This window comes from Setaria italica, chromosome VIII (assembly GCF_000263155.2).
Source record: "Setaria italica strain Yugu1 chromosome VIII, Setaria_italica_v2.0, whole genome shotgun sequence".
Classification (NCBI taxonomy): Eukaryota; Viridiplantae; Streptophyta; class Magnoliopsida; order Poales; family Poaceae; genus Setaria; species Setaria italica.
In genome coordinates this window covers 19,699,857-19,717,727 of record NC_028457.1, presented here as the reverse complement: position 1 = coordinate 19,717,727, position 17,871 = coordinate 19,699,857, and the positions used below count along the sequence as shown (strand labels likewise).

The window sequence follows — 17,871 nt, the reverse complement described above, 5'->3', positions numbered from 1 at the left end:
ATACAATTATATTAGCTTAATTAATTTATGTCTAAATTATGATTATTAGGATGGAATTTAATTCCAATGATCCAAACTGGGCGTAAACAAAAGGGAAAGAAATATTCGTAGAGCCATGTATATGGCCGTGTTGATGGAAAGCGACAAGAGTGGCTGAACCCACCACGCCCCCATCGCCAGCCCACACTTCCCAGGACGCACGCCGCGCAGCCGAAGAAGATGAATGAAACGAGATCCATCCAGGAGAGAGAAAGCTCCGACACACACACGCAAACTGCAACAAGAGAGAGAAGCTAGGGAGAGAAACGAGAGGGAGAGGGGGTGGAGGAACGGAACAGAACCAGAACCACAACCACCACGCTGCCGGAGACGCCCCAAAATACCATCCCTTCCCGTCCCAGGCAAGAAATCAATCCTCCACCAAAGAATCCGCCGCATTTGCGCCCCGGTCTGGCGAATCCGCCATGGGGAGGGAGGGATTTCTCCTCCTGCCCCTCCTCATCCTCCTCGCCCTCGCCGCCCCCGGCCCCGCCGCCGCGGCGACGGCCAATACGGCCGACGCGGGCGTCATCTTGGAGCTCGCCAAGTCACTGACCAACCCACCGCCGTCCTGGACCGGAACCGACGTCTGCGGCGGCGCCACCTTCCAGGGCATCACCTGCGACGGCGCTGGCCGCGTCACCGGCATCAACCTCGCCAAGCAGAGTTTATCCGGCACCCTCCCCGCATCCCTCTCCGACCTCACCGAGCTCCAGTGGCTGCTGCTCCAGGGCAACGCGCTGGAGGGAGCCGTGCCCTCCCTGGCCCGGATGGGCTCCCTCGAGACCCTCGCGCTCGACGGTAACGCCTTCACCGCCCTGCCCCCCAACTTCCTCGAGGGCCTCCCCTCTCTGCGAAGTCTCAGCATGGAAGACCTGCCTCTCAAGTCATGGAGCATTCCAGACGCCGTCGCGGGATGCGCCGCGCTGCTGAACTTCTCGATCTCCAACTGCTCTGTCTCTGGTCCCTTCCCGGCGGTTCTTGCCAACCTGACATCCCTCCAGCTGCTGCGGCTGTCGTACAATTACCTTACTGGGGGCCTGCCGATGGTGTTAGAGGGGTTGGGCTCGCTGGAGTCACTGCAGCTTAACAACCAGAAGTCTGGTGAGAAACTGTCTGGGCCGATCGATGTCGTGGCGAAGTTGCCGAGCTTGAAGACGTTGTGGCTTCAGTCCAACTCGTTCACTGGCCCGATCCCAGAGTTCAGCCCTGACTCGCAGCTGGTTGATTTCAATGTCAGGGACAATAGTCTCACTGGGGTCGTACCGCCCTCCCTGATAGGGATCGCAAGCCTTCAGGTTGTGAAGCTGTCCAATAACAAGTTTCAAGGGCCAAAGCCAAAATTCACAGCTACCACTGTAGATATTGATTCTGGGAATGGGTTCTGTCTCAAAGACCCTGGGCCTTGCAATCCACTGGTGACCATTCTGCTTGATGTGGCCTCAGGTTTTGGATACCCACCTCAGCTTTCAGTGTGGGCAGGAAACAGCCCGTGCGGAGGTAGCGGAAATGGTCAATGGCTTGGTGTTATCTGCAAAAACAATGATGTGATTCAAATCAATTTGCCTAGAAAGAACTTGTCAGGGATGATTTCGCCAGCTTTTGCAAACCTGACTAGGCTTCAAAAGTTGGATCTGTCGAACAATCAACTCACAGGGAAGATACCGGATAGTTTGACAACGCTGGCAACCCTCAATTATCTTGATGTCTCAAATAATCGCCTCACTGGACAAGTGCCTGAGTTTAACCAGCCGGATATAAAGCTGATGACAGCAGGAAACCGGTGGGGGGAATCAGACAGTGATAGTGGTGGAGGTGGTGGTTCCGATGGTGGGTCATCACCTTCAAATCCAGGTTCACGGAACTCAAAGTCGAATGCTGGAATGATCATTGGAATTCTTCTAGCTGTCATTCTTCTCGTAGTCTGTGTTGGGCTTTTCCTACATCATCGAAGGAAGAAGAACGTGGACAAGTTCAGTCCTGTCTCAACTAAGAGCCCTTCTGGTGAATCTGAGATGATGAAGATTCAGGTGGTTGGGACAAATGGCAATAGCAATGTAAGTGGTTCAATCCCAACTGAGTTTTTCAGTCATGTGAGCGCTGACAGTACAAACATTGCTGATATCTTCGAGTCTCATGGGATGCAATTGCCGATGAGTGTGCTACTAAAGGCCACAAACAATTTTGATGAGGACTACATCTTAGGTAGAGGGGGCTTTGGGGTGGTTTTTAAAGGGACTCTCAATGGAAATCTGGTTGCTGTGAAGAGGTGCGACAGTGGCACTATGGGGACTAAAGGGCTGCAAGAATTCATGGCTGAGATTGATGTTCTTAGGAAAGTGAGACATCGACACTTGGTTGCATTGCTTGGGTACTGCACCCATGGTAATGAGAGGCTATTGGTCTATGAGTACATGTCGGGAGGAACACTGCGTGAGCACCTGTGTGATCTTCAGCAGAGTGGTTATACTCCTCTTACATGGACACAGAGGATGACAATAGCTTTGGATGTTGCTCGGGGGATAGAATATTTGCATGGTTTGGCGCAGGAGACTTTCATCCATAGGGATCTGAAACCTTCTAATATATTGCTGGACCAAGATTTGAGAGCCAAGGTTTCGGACTTTGGGTTGGTCAAACTTGCTAAAGATACAGATAAGTCCATGATGACAAGGGTAGCAGGGACATTTGGATACCTCGCGCCTGAATATGCTAGTATGTCCACTTCTCACTACTATAAATATTTTGTTTCCATGTACCATTCAGCATTTTTCTTGCACAAAATTCTCATATTGTTACATTGGTTGCTTCAAAAATTGTATCATAGTTTATTTTTTCCTTGAGCTTTATGCTTTCTATCGACACTAGTCAACAATGTAGGATCTTTTAAAAATACTATTAGGCTCTTGACTCTAATATATGATCCTTGCAAGCGGAAGTGTTTACCACAGTAGAACTATGCCTTAACACAATATCAGTTTTTGGTAATACACCAGCAGATTCCTCAGGTCTTTCCTGAAAAGAAGAGAGTAAATTCCCTCAATGCCATTAGAATTTATAGAGATTCCCTCAATGCCATCAAAAATTTTCTCTTCCCTTCACTGCCACTATCTTTAATTTTCATTCCCTTGGTTGCCATTGTTAGAGTATATTTGGTAGTTGTATATATATGTATCGTAGACTGCCATATGTATCTGGGGGAGTCTTGCCCCCTAAGTCTCTGTACTCTATATATACCAGTCGAGGCCTCAATGCAATAAAATCCATCTATTATACGCAATCTATTCCCTCCTACATGGTATCATGAGTTTAGGGTTTCAGATCCTAGGCCAAACCTTCTCTTCTGCTTGTCCCCCTGCCTCTTGCGCGCCGCTGGCCGTCTATCACAGTGCGCATCCAGCGCCCCCCTATCGACGACCTCCTAGCGCGCCCCCAGGTAGGTTGCCCATGACCTCCGTCGGGGCCAGCACCCTCCATCTCCGCGGCGGATCCAGTTAATCCGCCGCCCTCCGTCGTCAAGCAAGATGAAATCGTGAAGAAACTCACTCGGGTGTCATCCTCCACGGGCTAGCCACGTCCTCCCTCCTCGGCTCCGCACCGTCGGGCCTTGGCTCGCTGGTGGCCGTGGCGGCGGCTGGCCCTACCCAACCTTACCGCCGCTCCTCCGAGGCAGGATCCCCTAGGCTGCGCCCCCTCCCCGTCCCTCAGGCCGCTTGCCCACCCCTCGGGCTCCTCCACCACCGGACGGGCCTAAGAAGAGCAACGCCTGGCGCCGGCTGACCCGGTGAGACTCCGTAGCCCCGGTGCGGCTCCGTCCCACCACCACCCCCGGCGGGATCTGCTCCACCTCTGCCACCTCCACATTGTCGGGCTCCTCCGCCGGCCAGGCACTCCATCGTCGCCCCATCATTGGTCCCTGCTCGCCCGGCCCGATTGCTCCTGTCCCTCTGCTGTATTTGTTTTTTTGTTTTCTTTGCCATCGTTGACCGCGGAGGCAGGAAAATGAACGAACAAGTGAGCTGGGTTTGGGTATAAGGTCTGCTACGTGCACCTGGAGGTTCTACACGAGATGCTCTTGCTGTGTCTTCTTCTTTTGCTCGATCAGAGATCGGGATTGCGTCGCTCACCGCCCGTTGACCTCTCGCCTCTACTTCGACATCGGCGTCGACTTCACCAGCTCCTGCCCCGTCTTCGACTGTGCGGCTTGGCGAGATGGACGGCGCCCTAGGGGACGCCCGTGTGCACCGCCCTCCTCGCTGCTTCGTCCGCATGTCGACCTCTGCCGGCTCGTCGTCGCCTCCACCGATCAAGCCACCTCCGCCGACTTCGCCCATCATCGTCTCGCCTCACGCATACTCAGTCTGATCAGCCAATGTGCGTGATCCACCTAGCTCCCGTGACCTTCGTCCTTGTATTGCGTGCCTCTTCCCCGAGTATGGAGGGCTACCGCTGCATCACCTCTTTGGGCAGCAGCGGGGCCACCCGTGGTCTCCTTCGCCGTTGCATCCTCCCATATGCCACTGACAGCATGACCCCACTAATGCCATAATCCCTTATCTTCTCAAGACCATCACACATAACCAGCCTGCTGTGTCCAAACCGATAGCACGCAAGGGAGGAGGTCGCCGAGCAGCCGCGTCTGGAGCGCATGTTCATGCTGCCCTGCGCCGGCGCAGCTGAGGCCGCACATGTGAAGAGGAGCGTCACGTCTTGCCCTTCAATGCTGCTGCCCTGGCCTGGAACGCGCTACGCAGCTGGAGTTGCTCGAAGTAGAGCATCTTCAGCTTGGCAAGCATGGCATGCATGTCCCGGGTTCAGTTTGGTGTGGGAGGTGAACGCAGATGGGAGGATGTTGGAGTCGAGCGTCACCTCTGTGACTTGAGGTAGCTGTGCAGGTCATGAGCTTAAGGCTAGCTTCGTTGGCGAGCTTAAGGCTAGATTAATTATTCAGAGCATCTGTACGATTAGTAGGTTCTAGCAGCGGTAACTTTGATTATTAAGTTTCCTGAATGTCCGTGGCACTGAGGCACTTGAACGCCTCGAATGCCACCACCACGTGCCACCGCCATAGTGCCTGCGCGGCCACATCGGCTCGAGAAGGGCAGGGGCTGTTGCGGCGCGCACGCTGCACCATGGCCGCAAGCACCTGCACCAAGCATGCTGTTGAGGATGAGCAGCAACGCGAGCACCTGCTGCCGCTTGCTGGCACAGGTGGTCATGACCGTTAGATGTTAACAGAAGTACTAACGGAATGGCAACCAGGGAAAAGAAAATTATAAATAGTGGCAGTGAAGGGAAGAGAAGAATTTCGATGGCACTGAGGGGATCCATATAAATTCTAGTGGCATTGAGGGAATTTACTCAAAGAAGAAACATGGATTAGTAGCAGAGGTGTACTTATTCTTGTGTCCTCTGATATGTAGGTCTATTATTTTGTGAGATATTGCACATGGGTTTTTGGAATTTGGAACAAGATAGATTCTTGATGCAGTCACTAATTCACTATCATAGACTTATCCCTTAAACAGAACATAGGTTATTTTATTGGCATGATCTGGACGACTTACCAAACCACAAAAGGCAGTTATATAATTGAATCTACAATCTCACTCCATCACTTTTGAAGTGTAATAAGTTACAGCTTCAATTGACCTGTATGGTGCTAGTATGATTGTTGGATATCACCAGAGCTCTGCTTTTACATGACAACTGCACAACATACCTGGAATCACCTACACCAGCAATTCACGTTTCATTTTGTTGATCATTTGAGATGCGATGTGATTTTTATTAGTTTTTTTGTTTTTATGGGCGCCAGTTGTGTGTGAGTTTTCTTTTCTTTATTAGGAACCTTAATGCCTTACATGTTGTGTCCTGTTACTTTGCTCACAAATAAGTGGCTTTGATAACTGCTTTACATGGTTCTCACCCTTTTTAATCTCAAGATGGTTTCTCTACCAACCTCCTCATGAGTCCTTTGTCTTGCCGTTTTTGACTGGACAGATGATGTTTGATGCATCCAAACATTTGTTTGATTGCAAATAGGTCTTATTTGTCCAGTCATAATCTTGTGAGGATGAACATTTCCATGCAACCCTTATTAGGTTTCTGCTGGCAATAGCATATAAAGGCACGGACTTTTGCTAAGCAGATTTCTGGACAAACATACAATGACACTGCTGATAATTGAGGCCATTGGTCAACTCTGAATGAAATTATTCTTGAACCTTTTCCTTTGGTTTAAGTCCATGTTTTCTGAAGTACAGAATTTGTGTACATGAACTGTTCTTTTTCCCCCATTATGTCAAAAGCATATCTTGAATCCACTGGTAGTATATGACTAGTCCTAGTCCAACCTGTGTGCAATCTTGTACTCTGATATATGCAGTTGGTACTACATTGGCATTTCTCCATTGTGTCCTTGCATGCCCTGGGATAATGTAATATCTTATTTTCTTAGAGAGATAACTTAGTATCCTGATATTATCAACATTTGGAGGTCTTTAGTTTTCTGGTAAATACTCCAGCTTAATGTCTGCAACATGAGTTAAACTGTTCCCTAATAATTTTTGTTGTCATTGATGGCATAGTTACTTTATGGAGAAGATGACAAAATGTTTATTATTGGCAGAGAAAATGTTATATCTAGGCCTGTGCATGGATGGGTTTACATGGAGTTGGGTGGTTTTTTTATCCACCCATTTATTGATCAGTTTAGATGGACTGGATAGGATTGTGTTGGGTGGGTTAGACGGTTCCATGGTAATCACCTTTTGCTGCTAGCAGCCCAACTAAAACCTTGTTTAAAGCTAGAACTCAGAGGGGCAGTTGTGGCATGCTACACGTAACTAGTACTGTTCTACTTACTATTACCAATTATCGTTCAATAACTGTGGAAAGGGATGACACAACGTCACAAATGGGATTTTGATTGTGGAAAGGGAAATGATGGGAGGCCGATGCGCATGCGGCCAGCGGGGCTCACCTCTCTCTTCAAGGCCGTTGTTGTCGTGTTCCTGCCAGACAGCGCGGAGCGCGCCGCCGGCCGTTGCACCCTGGTCCCTGGCCACGCACAGCTGCATGATCCGCTCGGCGGCCTCCGCAGGTCCCTGCTCTCCTTCATCAGCTGCGCCACCTCGGCCTAGGGCAGCCGCACCGCGCCGTCCGCGCCGACCTCCACGGACGATGGCGGTTTGGGTGACCTGGCGATGGAGCCGGTCACGGCGAGGCGCGCGGCCGACGACGGCATGATGGACGCCACATCTGACAGTGTGCCAGGACAGCATCAGGTTCTCGAGCTGCTCCTAAGCGCCCACATCTTGTGGGGCGTGCGCAGGTCATCATTGCCAGCCCTGCCCCGGGCCCCGGCGACGGCGGCATCGTGTGGGATCTGGACGAGGTTGGGAGTTGGGACTAGCTGTTGGGTTAACCCATGGGTCTAATGGATTTTACCCATATCCATCTGATGCATATGTCACATGTTTTAATGGGTTGGGTTGAGTTTAAGGATGGTGGGTTGGGTGGATTACATGACCCATGAACAACCCTAGTTATATCTGTGGTTCCCTACCTAGTAAATCCTGTCTATAGTTCTGTTATTCCTATTAATGGTGATGAGCTTTTGCATTATTTACTAGTGCATTGCAGTACAGTTAAGTCATGTTACTTACTTGAATAAAATCAAACTGCAACTGATTTCATGTGTTGATAGATGGATGAAGATGAAAAAGATAAGGTTTCATAAATCAGTTCTGGAAATTTTTCAGCTATTTCCCAGAGTTGTTTTATTTTCACTGGGCTCAAATTTTTCTCCTTTTTCTCCATGTTTTCTTTAAATTTAGTTTTCCATCAATTTTATGTACTCCTTACTCTAAAATTGATTCCTCACAGAGCTTACACATTATCCATGCTATGCAGATGCTAAAACACATGCATATTTTAACTGGGTAACCTTTTGGCCGTTTATATCCAAGTTACTCTTTGATTAATTAGGCACATTTTAGTGGAATAATGGAGGTTTGTAGAAGTGTAAGCATGTTTTCATAATAGGATATCATTTATTGGCATTTTTCTATGACAGCAATTAGAAACTAATCTACAAGGGTTTGGAAGTAAACATCGTTGAAACAACCTGCAACCAAGTATCCTTATTTCTACATTCTATCAATGAACAGAAAAATAACCTAACAATGCTTGGAGAGCACCCATGGCTCTACTAGGATAGATGCTTACCATATGGGTTGTATGCATACTTACAAAAACGAATTGTATTCATGTGAGCATGAGGACATTTTTTCAATTGGGGTTACTAATTGTTTAAGATACAAGAAATCAACATGTTATTTTATCCAGTATACTTCGGAGAATGCTGGGGTTTCATGTGACGTATATAATTCATAAAGAGCTGTTGCTTTTATGCTGTATGATCAATCGCAATCCGACTAGGAATTGAGAAAGAACTTTTCAGTCCTTTAACTGATGTGTGTATCTGGGGAGACTAAAGCTTTCGAAAGACATATCATATTCCATAAAAAGAAAAGGCATTTTTCGTTGTCACAATATATAATTTTCTCAGCCATCTACAAGGCAACTTTGCTCAAATTAAGGATCTTTTCAACTGGCTGAGTCTACTGTGTTCCGAGTATCTCTTTTATACATCTGTTTTGGAAAAGGTCTTTTGGAAAGGAATGCAGAGTTGCATGTGAAAAATTATTTTCTTCACGTTTTTTTTGCATTTTCTGTCTCGATTTGTTCCATTTTGTGGCATAGTATTGATGAACGTACCATTTATATGTTTACAGCTACAGGAAAGGTCACTACAAAAGTGGACGTGTATGCCTACGGTGTTATACTTATGGAGATGATTACGGGAAGAAAAGTACTCGATGACTCATTACCTGAGGATGAAACACATCTTGTAACAATCTTCCGAAGAAATATGCTTGACAAAGATAAGTTCAGGAAGTTTGTGGATCCCACTCTTGAACTCAGTGCTGAATCTTGGAGCAGCTTGCTGGAGGTAGCAGATCTTGCTCGCCATTGCACGGCACGAGAACCATACCAGCGGCCAGACATGTGTCACTGTGTGAACAGACTTTCCAGCCTGGTGGATCAATGGAAGCCAACGAATATTGTTGACGAGGAGGAGGATGAAGGAACAAGTGAAATGGGTCTTCACCAGCAGCTGGAAAGATGGAGACGTGATGATTTCACTATATCAGATTCGGATTCATTCAGTAGATACAACATGTCAAGGAAGTACCATTGACAGTGCAAGGCACCCATTACATCATGTATAAATGAGAAGTCATGATCCGGGGCATCAAGAGGCTATCTACAGCTCTTTGGGTTGCAAACAACATTGAAGGTCAATGTGCAAGGTATCGTAGTTGGCCCACTGAAAACAAGGGTTGCTTCATGATCAGCATGTTGCTCTGCCTGCATTGGTGGCTTCTAAACCAGGCTCAGCGTTTCGTTGAGGAAGTCGTATGATGCTTGAAACTTCATGATGTGTGTAGCATCCAAGTCTATATCGTTCTAGAGACATTGAAGAGAAACGATTTGTAATTTGATGGTTAAGAGGGAAAAGAGATGAAAGAAACCGTAGCTTCCATAAGTTTTACTCTGGTGGTAGTTTTTTTTTTTTTTTTTTTTTTTTTTTTTTTTTTTTGTGTGTGTGTGTGTGTGCGTGTAGGATGTAGGAGGGCTGCTTTATGTACAATCAACCTTGAGAGATTTATATGCTCGGTATTTTTTATTCGTTGTGTACATACCATTTTATTTTGCTGTTTCCTATGTTTGGTGATGTGGCCTTCTACCTTCTTCAAATATGAGAACTTGTGAAATCATGCTACTTAAGCCTTTCAAAGCTTGAGAGTTATACATTCTCTTACCTGGCATTGCGTCCAAGTTGAAATGCTTTAACCTGAGGACATAGCTAGGTTAACAAAACCCAATCAAAACTTCCTGTACGTCCCGGTCCTGCCAGCTACCATAAAAGTTACTCCAGTTGAAGAACACAACCTCTTTACCTCTCATGACAGACGAAACAAACAATGTCAGAGAAAGAGACATGTAGTGGTTATACTAGCATAATTCCCCTCCTCAACCAAAAAACCATTCAATAATCCACATATGCCAATACGGATGCATAAGAATTTGGGAACCCATTTAAATAGTGGTGCAGTGACGAATATCCCGCGACGTTTACAAAGGATGAGAGACAATATAAGGTTGGATCCACGGGAATACAGCGTAGAGAGTTCTTTACGCAACTCTAGCCTGCTCAATTTGGCATCTGAAAAAAAAGAGTTAAGCATGGGGAAGGCGTTGTTTCGTCTGATTCTGGTTCTGGTGGCTGTACTTGGTTGCAAGGCAGATCAAGATTTTGTGTCAGGTTTGTTCGGTTCAGCTACCAAATATTTGGATCTTCAGCCACTTTGCAGTGCCCAGGCTGTTCTGTGAATTTCTGCGGTTACATATTTTCTTTAATCGGGGTCATAAATAAGGACTTTTGATGCACTCCCTCTGTTCCAAATTGTAGGTCGTTTTAGTTTTTCTAGGTGCACAATTTTTGATATGCATCTAGATATAGTGGATGTCTAGATGTATAATATTATCTATGAACCTAGAAAAGTCAAAACAATCTACAATTTGGAATGGAGGGAGTATATGCTTAACGGAGGAAGGTAATTTTTGTGTCCTGCACTTCGAAATGAGGAGGGTTGGACAGTATCATCTTGGCCGGTATTGAGACCTACTTACCTCTTTTGGGCTGTAATAACTGTCTAGTTATTATCGTAGACTGTTTCATCCCGGTTTTCAATTCTGTAATAGAATGATGTGCTTATATTGAGTTATAATTGTGTGTCTGCGATCAATTTGTATTCGTAATACTTAGAATTTTGAATTATAATGGTCAGACCATCTCATCCAACTGAACTATAGAATGCATAATTAGGCCATAAAATGTTGATTGCATCAATGACTGAAAGTACAATAATGACATATCTAACGAGATCTTTCTGACAAATGCAGACGGTGAGTACATCAGGGTCAAACGTAAGCCCAAGCCTGTCTTATGCGTTCACACCGCCCACCTTAACACATGCTTCAAAAAGTCTTAACTTTATTGTGTTCGCAAATTTCAGGTAGCACATTTGCAGTCCTGATAGTTTTCGCATTCCTGGTAGTCGGATTAGCCATCGCGATCACCAAATACCTGAGAAACATCAACAGAGCCAATGAAACCACAGCAGAGTCACTGAAATCATCTCAAGGTAGATCCTCCACACGTGAACATATATTCCATCACCTGAAGTAAAAACCTTACCGTAGCATGTACTAATCGCTCATGGTTTGTTTCATTCACCCACCCTACCACAAGGCAACATAAGGGTGCATGGGGAGGTGACCAGCAGGTGGTCAGGGCTGTACAAGTTCACCAAGGAGGAGATCGAGAGGGCGATCAACTACGCGAGCACCAGGATCTACCTAGGCTCTGGCAGCGCAGGCCAGGTGTACCAGGGGGTGCTACCTAGCGGCCAGCTAATTGCGATCAAGCACATCCACAAGACCGCGATGTCAGGATCCTTCATGAGGGAGGTGGAGCAGCTGTCCAAGGTGAGGCATCCCAACCTGGTGTGCCTCTTTGGTTACTGTGATGAGGAGGGAGATCAGTACCTGGTGTATGAGTACTGTGCCAATGGGAACCTGGCCCAGAACCTACTGAGTAAGGGCAATTCAGCTTTGAGATTATCCAGTAGCGCTTCTCGGTTTATTCTGAGACTACTACAACAATGTTCTGTTGTTGGTTGACAGGAAGTGACTCTGTTCTACCATGGGAAACAAGAGTAAAGATCCTGAGGGATTGTGCATCCGTCCTGAGGTTTCTTCACACACACCCTGATGGATGTATTGTCCATAGAGACATCAAGGTGAGACAGCGGCGGAGCTCGCCCAAACTTTTAGCTGGGGCAGAATTTGCCGCCATCTCTCTATTCTGGTGCGCCCACCACTCCTGAGTACGCAAGGCAAGGTCTCACGTCGGCGCGCACAGCACAAGCAGCACGCCGTCTTGCTCCTTGGAGGTGCGCAGCTTCCCTTGTTGCTTGCTGCCGGCCGCCTGCGCGGCTGCTATGCGCCCCCTTGATTCTCCCCTCTGCACTCCATGGTTCCCTGTGCCTCCGCTCGATGGTCGACAGCTCGTTGCCTTGTGTTGTGCACGCCCGTGCTCACGCGAGTCATGGAGGGGCAGGGTGCCATGGCCTCACGGGCTCTTTAGAGGACGTTCGGTTCGGTGCCGTTGTCAGCCAGGCCAAATATCAGCCGTTGACCGTGGCAAGGTAGTTTGCTTGGATGCCTGCCAAGATTTGGCTAGCCCTCAATCCTCTACCCAGGCTCAGTTGATTTTTGCGCTCTGCTCCGATCAAATTGTGGGCAGCCAAATCGTCGGCCAAATTTTGGCCAGCCGATGCTTTGTTACGGCAGGCGAGGCGCAGCATCCAAACAGCCCCTTAGAGCCTTGCTATTATTTTGAACTTTTGGGCTATTAACTATTAAGTAGTAGGAGAAAGGGATGGCCCAAATAATGTTTCAGCTCTTTCTTCCTCCGCACACTCCCGCGGCGTCTTTCTTGCTCAGGCCAGCAGAAGCTTCAGCTCACACAGATCCATGGCGGACGGCGACCGAGCACAGCGAAGTCCATTAGCCATCCACCGAAGAAGGGGTATACGATCTTGTGTCACTGGGTAGGTGGGACCCTGCTCTATGGGGAGCTCCGCCTCGAAAATACTGATTGTAATTTGCAGGAATGAGATTGCTTCTAAACCATAGGGTGATCTAGGGACTCTTAACATACTATGATCTGAAATTGTATTCTGATTGTTGCAGCTCACAAACATCTTGCTGACAGAGAACACGGTGCCAAAGCTGTCCGATTTCGGGCTAGCAAAAATGCTAGAAATGGAGGAGACCAAGGTGTTCACAGATGTGAGGGGAACCATTGGGTACATGGATCCCGAGTACATCACACACTCCAAGCTCACTTGTGCCAGTGACATTTATAGCTTTGGTGTGGTTGCTCTGCAGCTTCTGTCAGGGAGGAAGGTCATAGAACTCGATATTGTTGCACGTGATTCTCTTACAAAGAAGGTAATTCAGTTTGGTATTTGTTGTTGCATGTGAATTACTTTGGTAAGCATGTGGAAATGATCTCCCTATTTTATACTTAAGATTACATGAACTGTTCGTTTATATTTTCTCTGGTTAATTTTCATTTCTTTATTATGATCTTTTACACTGTCAAAGGAGTTAAACTTTCAATTATATTCTGCACATTCGTAAGTCATAGGAAAGTCATATATGTTTCATCTTTTTTTTTTTTGAAGGCAAAGGATGTTGTGAGTGGGAAAAAGCCACTGGAAGAATTCATAGATCCACGTGTTAGGGATGACGTTATCATAGAAGATTTCGTTTTGATATTGAAAATCGCAGTCCTTTGTGTGGCGAGTTCAAGTATAGGGCGTCCCACAATAAAGGATGTATTTGAAGAGATGGACAAAGCGCTGAGAAATACAACCATAAAGGTTAGAATTTCAACATCTATCGCACATAACGTTTTGAATCGCGTAACAACCGTAAATCAATTTTGGATGAATAAATTTAATACAAAATTTGAGAAATGATATAAAAAATCTTTGGAAACAACATTTCCCTAACAATTCAAAATACAAGAATTTCACATATGATTCCCTTGGGAATTACACTATTTCCTTCAAAATTCATGCATTCTAATTTTGATGGATCTTAATATTGTCGTTGTGCAGACTAAGACAAGGAAGGAGATGAATGAAGCAAATTTGGTCATTCAATATGCGAAAGTGCTGGATGTATAGATCGTATTTTGCCTTCAGATTTACAGCACCCGCATGGAATTTCCAAGGCTACACCTTCTTCACATGGCTGAAAAGAAGATGCGCGGTGGTGAGCTGATTTTGCAAAGGAGTGAGGTGTACCAGCTGCAATACTACTGGAAGTGGTTGTACAATAGTGACCAATGTGCCTGCAATAGCACTACTGGTTCTACAAAGCATCTGCCTATAGTAATGGGTGTATGTTAATACTTAAAAGGCTCTGTAAGCACAGGTAATTAATAGAAGTCAAAGAACCTAGATGCTAAGTGCAATCAAAATTCGGGCTACGGGTGCATGTTAATACTTACAAATTTTGTAATTATTTGTAAATACTAAAGAGATCCCAAGAACCTTGATGAAGAGTTCAGTCAGAATTTGGCTTTGCAGAGATCTCATTCTGGACACTTCTCTTAAGCAGCATGCCAGGGATGAGGAGGATAGGACCCAATTATAGCGTTGTGTGAGATGAGTTGTCACTTGCAGCTGAATAATATCTACATGCAGCGATAAATTCAGCTTCTTGCTGCAGACATGTTGCTGTTGTTTTTCCTTCCCCAGTTTTCCTTTTGGGTAGCCTGAGTTCAGTCACATCTGCGTGCACTGGGGTTACCTGTCCTTATGATGATCTGAGCTGTCCATTGCTTTTTATAATGCGTTGGCTAGTTTTCCTCTGCCGTCTCGCCTGCCACCACGTCGGGCAAGCCGTCCACCTTGAGTTTCTCCGTAAGCCAGCAGAAATCAGGGAAGTCTAAAGCTCACCTCCGTAACCCTAACCATTTGGCTTCTTGCCAGCGCGGATGAGGATGGCGGAGGAGAAATCAGAGGCACACATGACCCAACAGCATCAGGGTTAGGAGCGAGCAGGGGAGAAGAAGCGGATTCAACAGCTTGATATGGACGACAAGGAAAAAGGAAATACATTGAGAGAACAGACATTCGAAGGTGGTCCCCCTCTAGCTCCCCCGCAGCCACTGCCACCACCGCCAGTGACCACTCCGGTCCGGGTGTCCACAGCCAGGGCCGAGCCGGCAAAAATCGAGGCCCTGTACCAAACTTTAAAATGAGATCTACCTTAAAAAAATAGAACTTTAAATAAGATATATGATATATATCACAATAAGATATATCAAAAACCGTACCTATTCAACTTTTGCTTTCATAATCTTTAATTGAAGTACTTCATTCTTTTAGTATTCCTTGAAATGAAATCTTCAATGATATGCTCATAATCAATCTTCTCCAGTAATCCACTTTCAAGTGCTATTGTAGCCAAATCATTAAGTCTTTGTTGTGTCATTGTCGAACGTAAATATGACTTCAATAGTTTCAATTTTGAAAAGCTTCGCTCTGCTGATGCAACGGTCACAGGAATGGTTAACAGAATTCTATATGCAATACTTGCATTGGGAAAACAGTCATGCCGCTTTAGGAACTTTAGAATTTCAACAGGACCCATATTTTCTTTAGGAATGAAATGTTGAAGAAACTTTAACTCCACATACAAATCATTAGCATCAACATCAGATTTTCCGTCTTTTGTAAGGACAGCCCCAAGATTATCACAAGAAGATTTCAAACTCGTGTCATCCAATGACTGTAATGTTTCAAAGGTAAATAGGAAACCAAAATTTTGTTGGTAACTTTGGTACTGTTCAAATCTTGTTGTGAGTGAGGAAATTGCTTGATCAACAACAGGTAAAAAATAGCTTATTCTAAATAGCTCCTCGGCAGACTGTGTAGTAGCATTTGTGTCATCTAGGTTCTCATCAAATTGTTTCTTTCTTTTAATTTCTCTTCTTTTACGAAACGTTGTACCAATATCCATCTCAAGTGCAATCCCTTTGGCAATCTCTAATGCTTCTGAGAAACCAGTTTCCCTATAACCCTTGAAGAAAGAAATCAACCCTTCCACTTTCTCAATGGCAACATCAATAAGCATATCTTTTGCTTGCAAGTGTTTGCTTACTAAATTAACGGCATATAATACCTCATACCAAATGACGATTGACAATATAAATTCATATTCTCCAAGTTCATTGTTTGCCAAGCCCTTAGCCTCACTGCTTGTTTTTGGATCATTATCAACATCAGATACCTGAAATTGAAAGGAAGAAAATATGTGTTATAGTTGGAGATTGCCAAAATAAGTATATCATTATCAAATATCAGTACAAGTGTACAACAATATTGGGTACCTGAAGTAGAGCCTCTCGAATGTCTGTGCACTGAAATCTTATAGCTTTAACACTTTCAACACGACTCTCCCAACGTGTAGCTGATACTGACTTAAGAGTCAATCCTGATATGTTATCTTTCAGAATCTGCCATTTCTTGGTAGAATTAGCAAAAGTTGTATAGATGCGCTGGATGATTCCAAAGAAATCCTTAGCTTTACCACAAGTCTTAGCCATATCACAAAGTGTTAAATTAAGGCTATGGCAACCACAAGCAGAATAGAAAGCACGAGGATTTACATCCAAAAGTTTCTTTTTTACCCCTTTATGTTTCCCTTTCATATTTGACCCATTATCATAACCTTGTCCTCTCACATCATCTATATCAAGACCAAGGAGCTTTAGTTCATTCTCTAGCACATCAAAAATTCCTTGCCCAGTTGTATCATTGACATCCAAAAATCCTATAAAGGATTCTTCTACGCGAACATCACTTGAAGATGAGTCAACATATCTTATAATTAAAGATATTTGTTCTTGGTGGCTTGCATCAGGAGTACAATCAAGTATGACAGAGAAGTACTTTGCACTCTTTATTTTCTTAATAATTTCAGACTTAATAGCAGAAGCAAGCAAATGTATCAACTCATTCTGAATCTTAAAATCAAGATAATGAGCTTGAGTTTCCTCACTTGTAATACGACGAACATGTTCTTGAATAATTGGGTCAAATTCAGCCAACATCTCTACCAATCCCAAGAAATTCCCATTGCTATCTTCATACATTTTGCTATTAGTCCCACGAAAAGCTAGATTATGCTTGGCAAGAAATTTAACAATGCAAACAATTCTGAACAAAACTTTTCTCCAATGGTCCTTTTCTTTCTCGAGTTGTCGTTGAGCATCTTTATCAATAGTTTGATCCTTTTGCAATCTACTACGCAACTCATACCAAGTTGTCATACTCAAAACATGATTTGGACTTGTCTCATGCTCTTTAAGTCTAATACCAAGATGTATCCAATCATTAAACCCCTCATTTGCCAACTGACCTTTTCGATGGACTTTTGTAAATAATTTACAACCAAAGCAAAAGACCTTGTCGAGTTCCTTAGAATAGACAAGCCAATCTCTATCACAATGCTCCCCATTTGATAAAATTCTTGTATAGAATAGTGCAGAAAACCTTCTGGAATATCTATCCTTAGGACCTTTTGTAATTGATAAATCTCTTGTAGGGCCCTTTTGTGCTAAAATATCAATTTGTTTATGATCAAGGGAATCCCAATATCTAGGATCAAATATATCAGGCTGAAAGGAATCATTAACATCTGCAACAATATTGTCATCATTAACTTCCTCAACCCCAACAATATTTTCTGTCTCTATCTGACCATCTGTAGGATCATTGTCATCATTATTATCAAGTGCAGCTCCCTGTCCTTGACCAAGTGATTGATTATCGGTGGACTCTTTTCTAACAAATTTATCCATAGCACCCTTTTGAGATTAAGTTAAATCCTCTATTCTTTGTTTTTTCTTACGCTTTTGGTAACCAGATTCATACTTTCTAGACCGATTTGCAGAAGACATGACTACAACCTCAAATTGACACCTAGATGGATCAATATAATATTAATCATCACTAATTAACATTTATTAACATATTAAAAATTAACTGAACCAGATTAGGTACCTGGACTCGTGGAGACTCGACGATCGATCCCAATTCAAAAATTAATCGA

At 44.8% G+C, this 17,871-nt stretch overlaps 3 protein-coding genes across 3 annotated transcripts; 2 read left to right on the top strand and 1 right to left on the bottom strand.

The window, feature by feature from the left end:
* The first annotated feature begins 213 nt into the window (after positions 1–213).
* LOC101785738 (receptor-like kinase TMK4) lies at positions 214–9,700 on the top strand. Its single transcript, XM_004979165.4, has 2 exons — positions 214–2,754; positions 8,841–9,700. The coding sequence occupies exons 1-2, from the start codon at positions 465–467 to the stop codon at positions 9,305–9,307; spliced, it is 2,757 nt and encodes a 918-aa protein (XP_004979222.1). The 5' UTR covers positions 214–464; the 3' UTR covers positions 9,308–9,700.
* Positions 9,701–10,356: 656 nt separating this feature from the next.
* On the top strand, positions 10,357–13,934 carry LOC101786146 (probable serine/threonine-protein kinase PBL28). Its single transcript, XM_004979166.1, has 8 exons — positions 10,357–10,435; positions 11,077–11,100; positions 11,190–11,318; positions 11,426–11,770; positions 11,860–11,975; positions 12,931–13,191; positions 13,428–13,625; positions 13,866–13,934. The coding sequence occupies exons 1-8, from the start codon at positions 10,357–10,359 to the stop codon at positions 13,932–13,934; spliced, it is 1,221 nt and encodes a 406-aa protein (XP_004979223.1).
* Positions 13,935–15,117: 1,183 nt separating this feature from the next.
* On the bottom strand, positions 15,118–17,620 carry LOC106804467 (zinc finger MYM-type protein 1-like). The gene is made up of 4 exons (XM_014805633.1): positions 17,269–17,620; positions 16,148–17,142; positions 15,901–16,047; positions 15,118–15,837 (listed from the first exon to the last, which is right to left on the bottom strand). The coding sequence occupies exons 1-4, from the start codon at positions 17,618–17,620 to the stop codon at positions 15,118–15,120; spliced, it is 2,214 nt and encodes a 737-aa protein (XP_014661119.1).
* Positions 17,621–17,871: the final 251 nt, after the last annotated feature.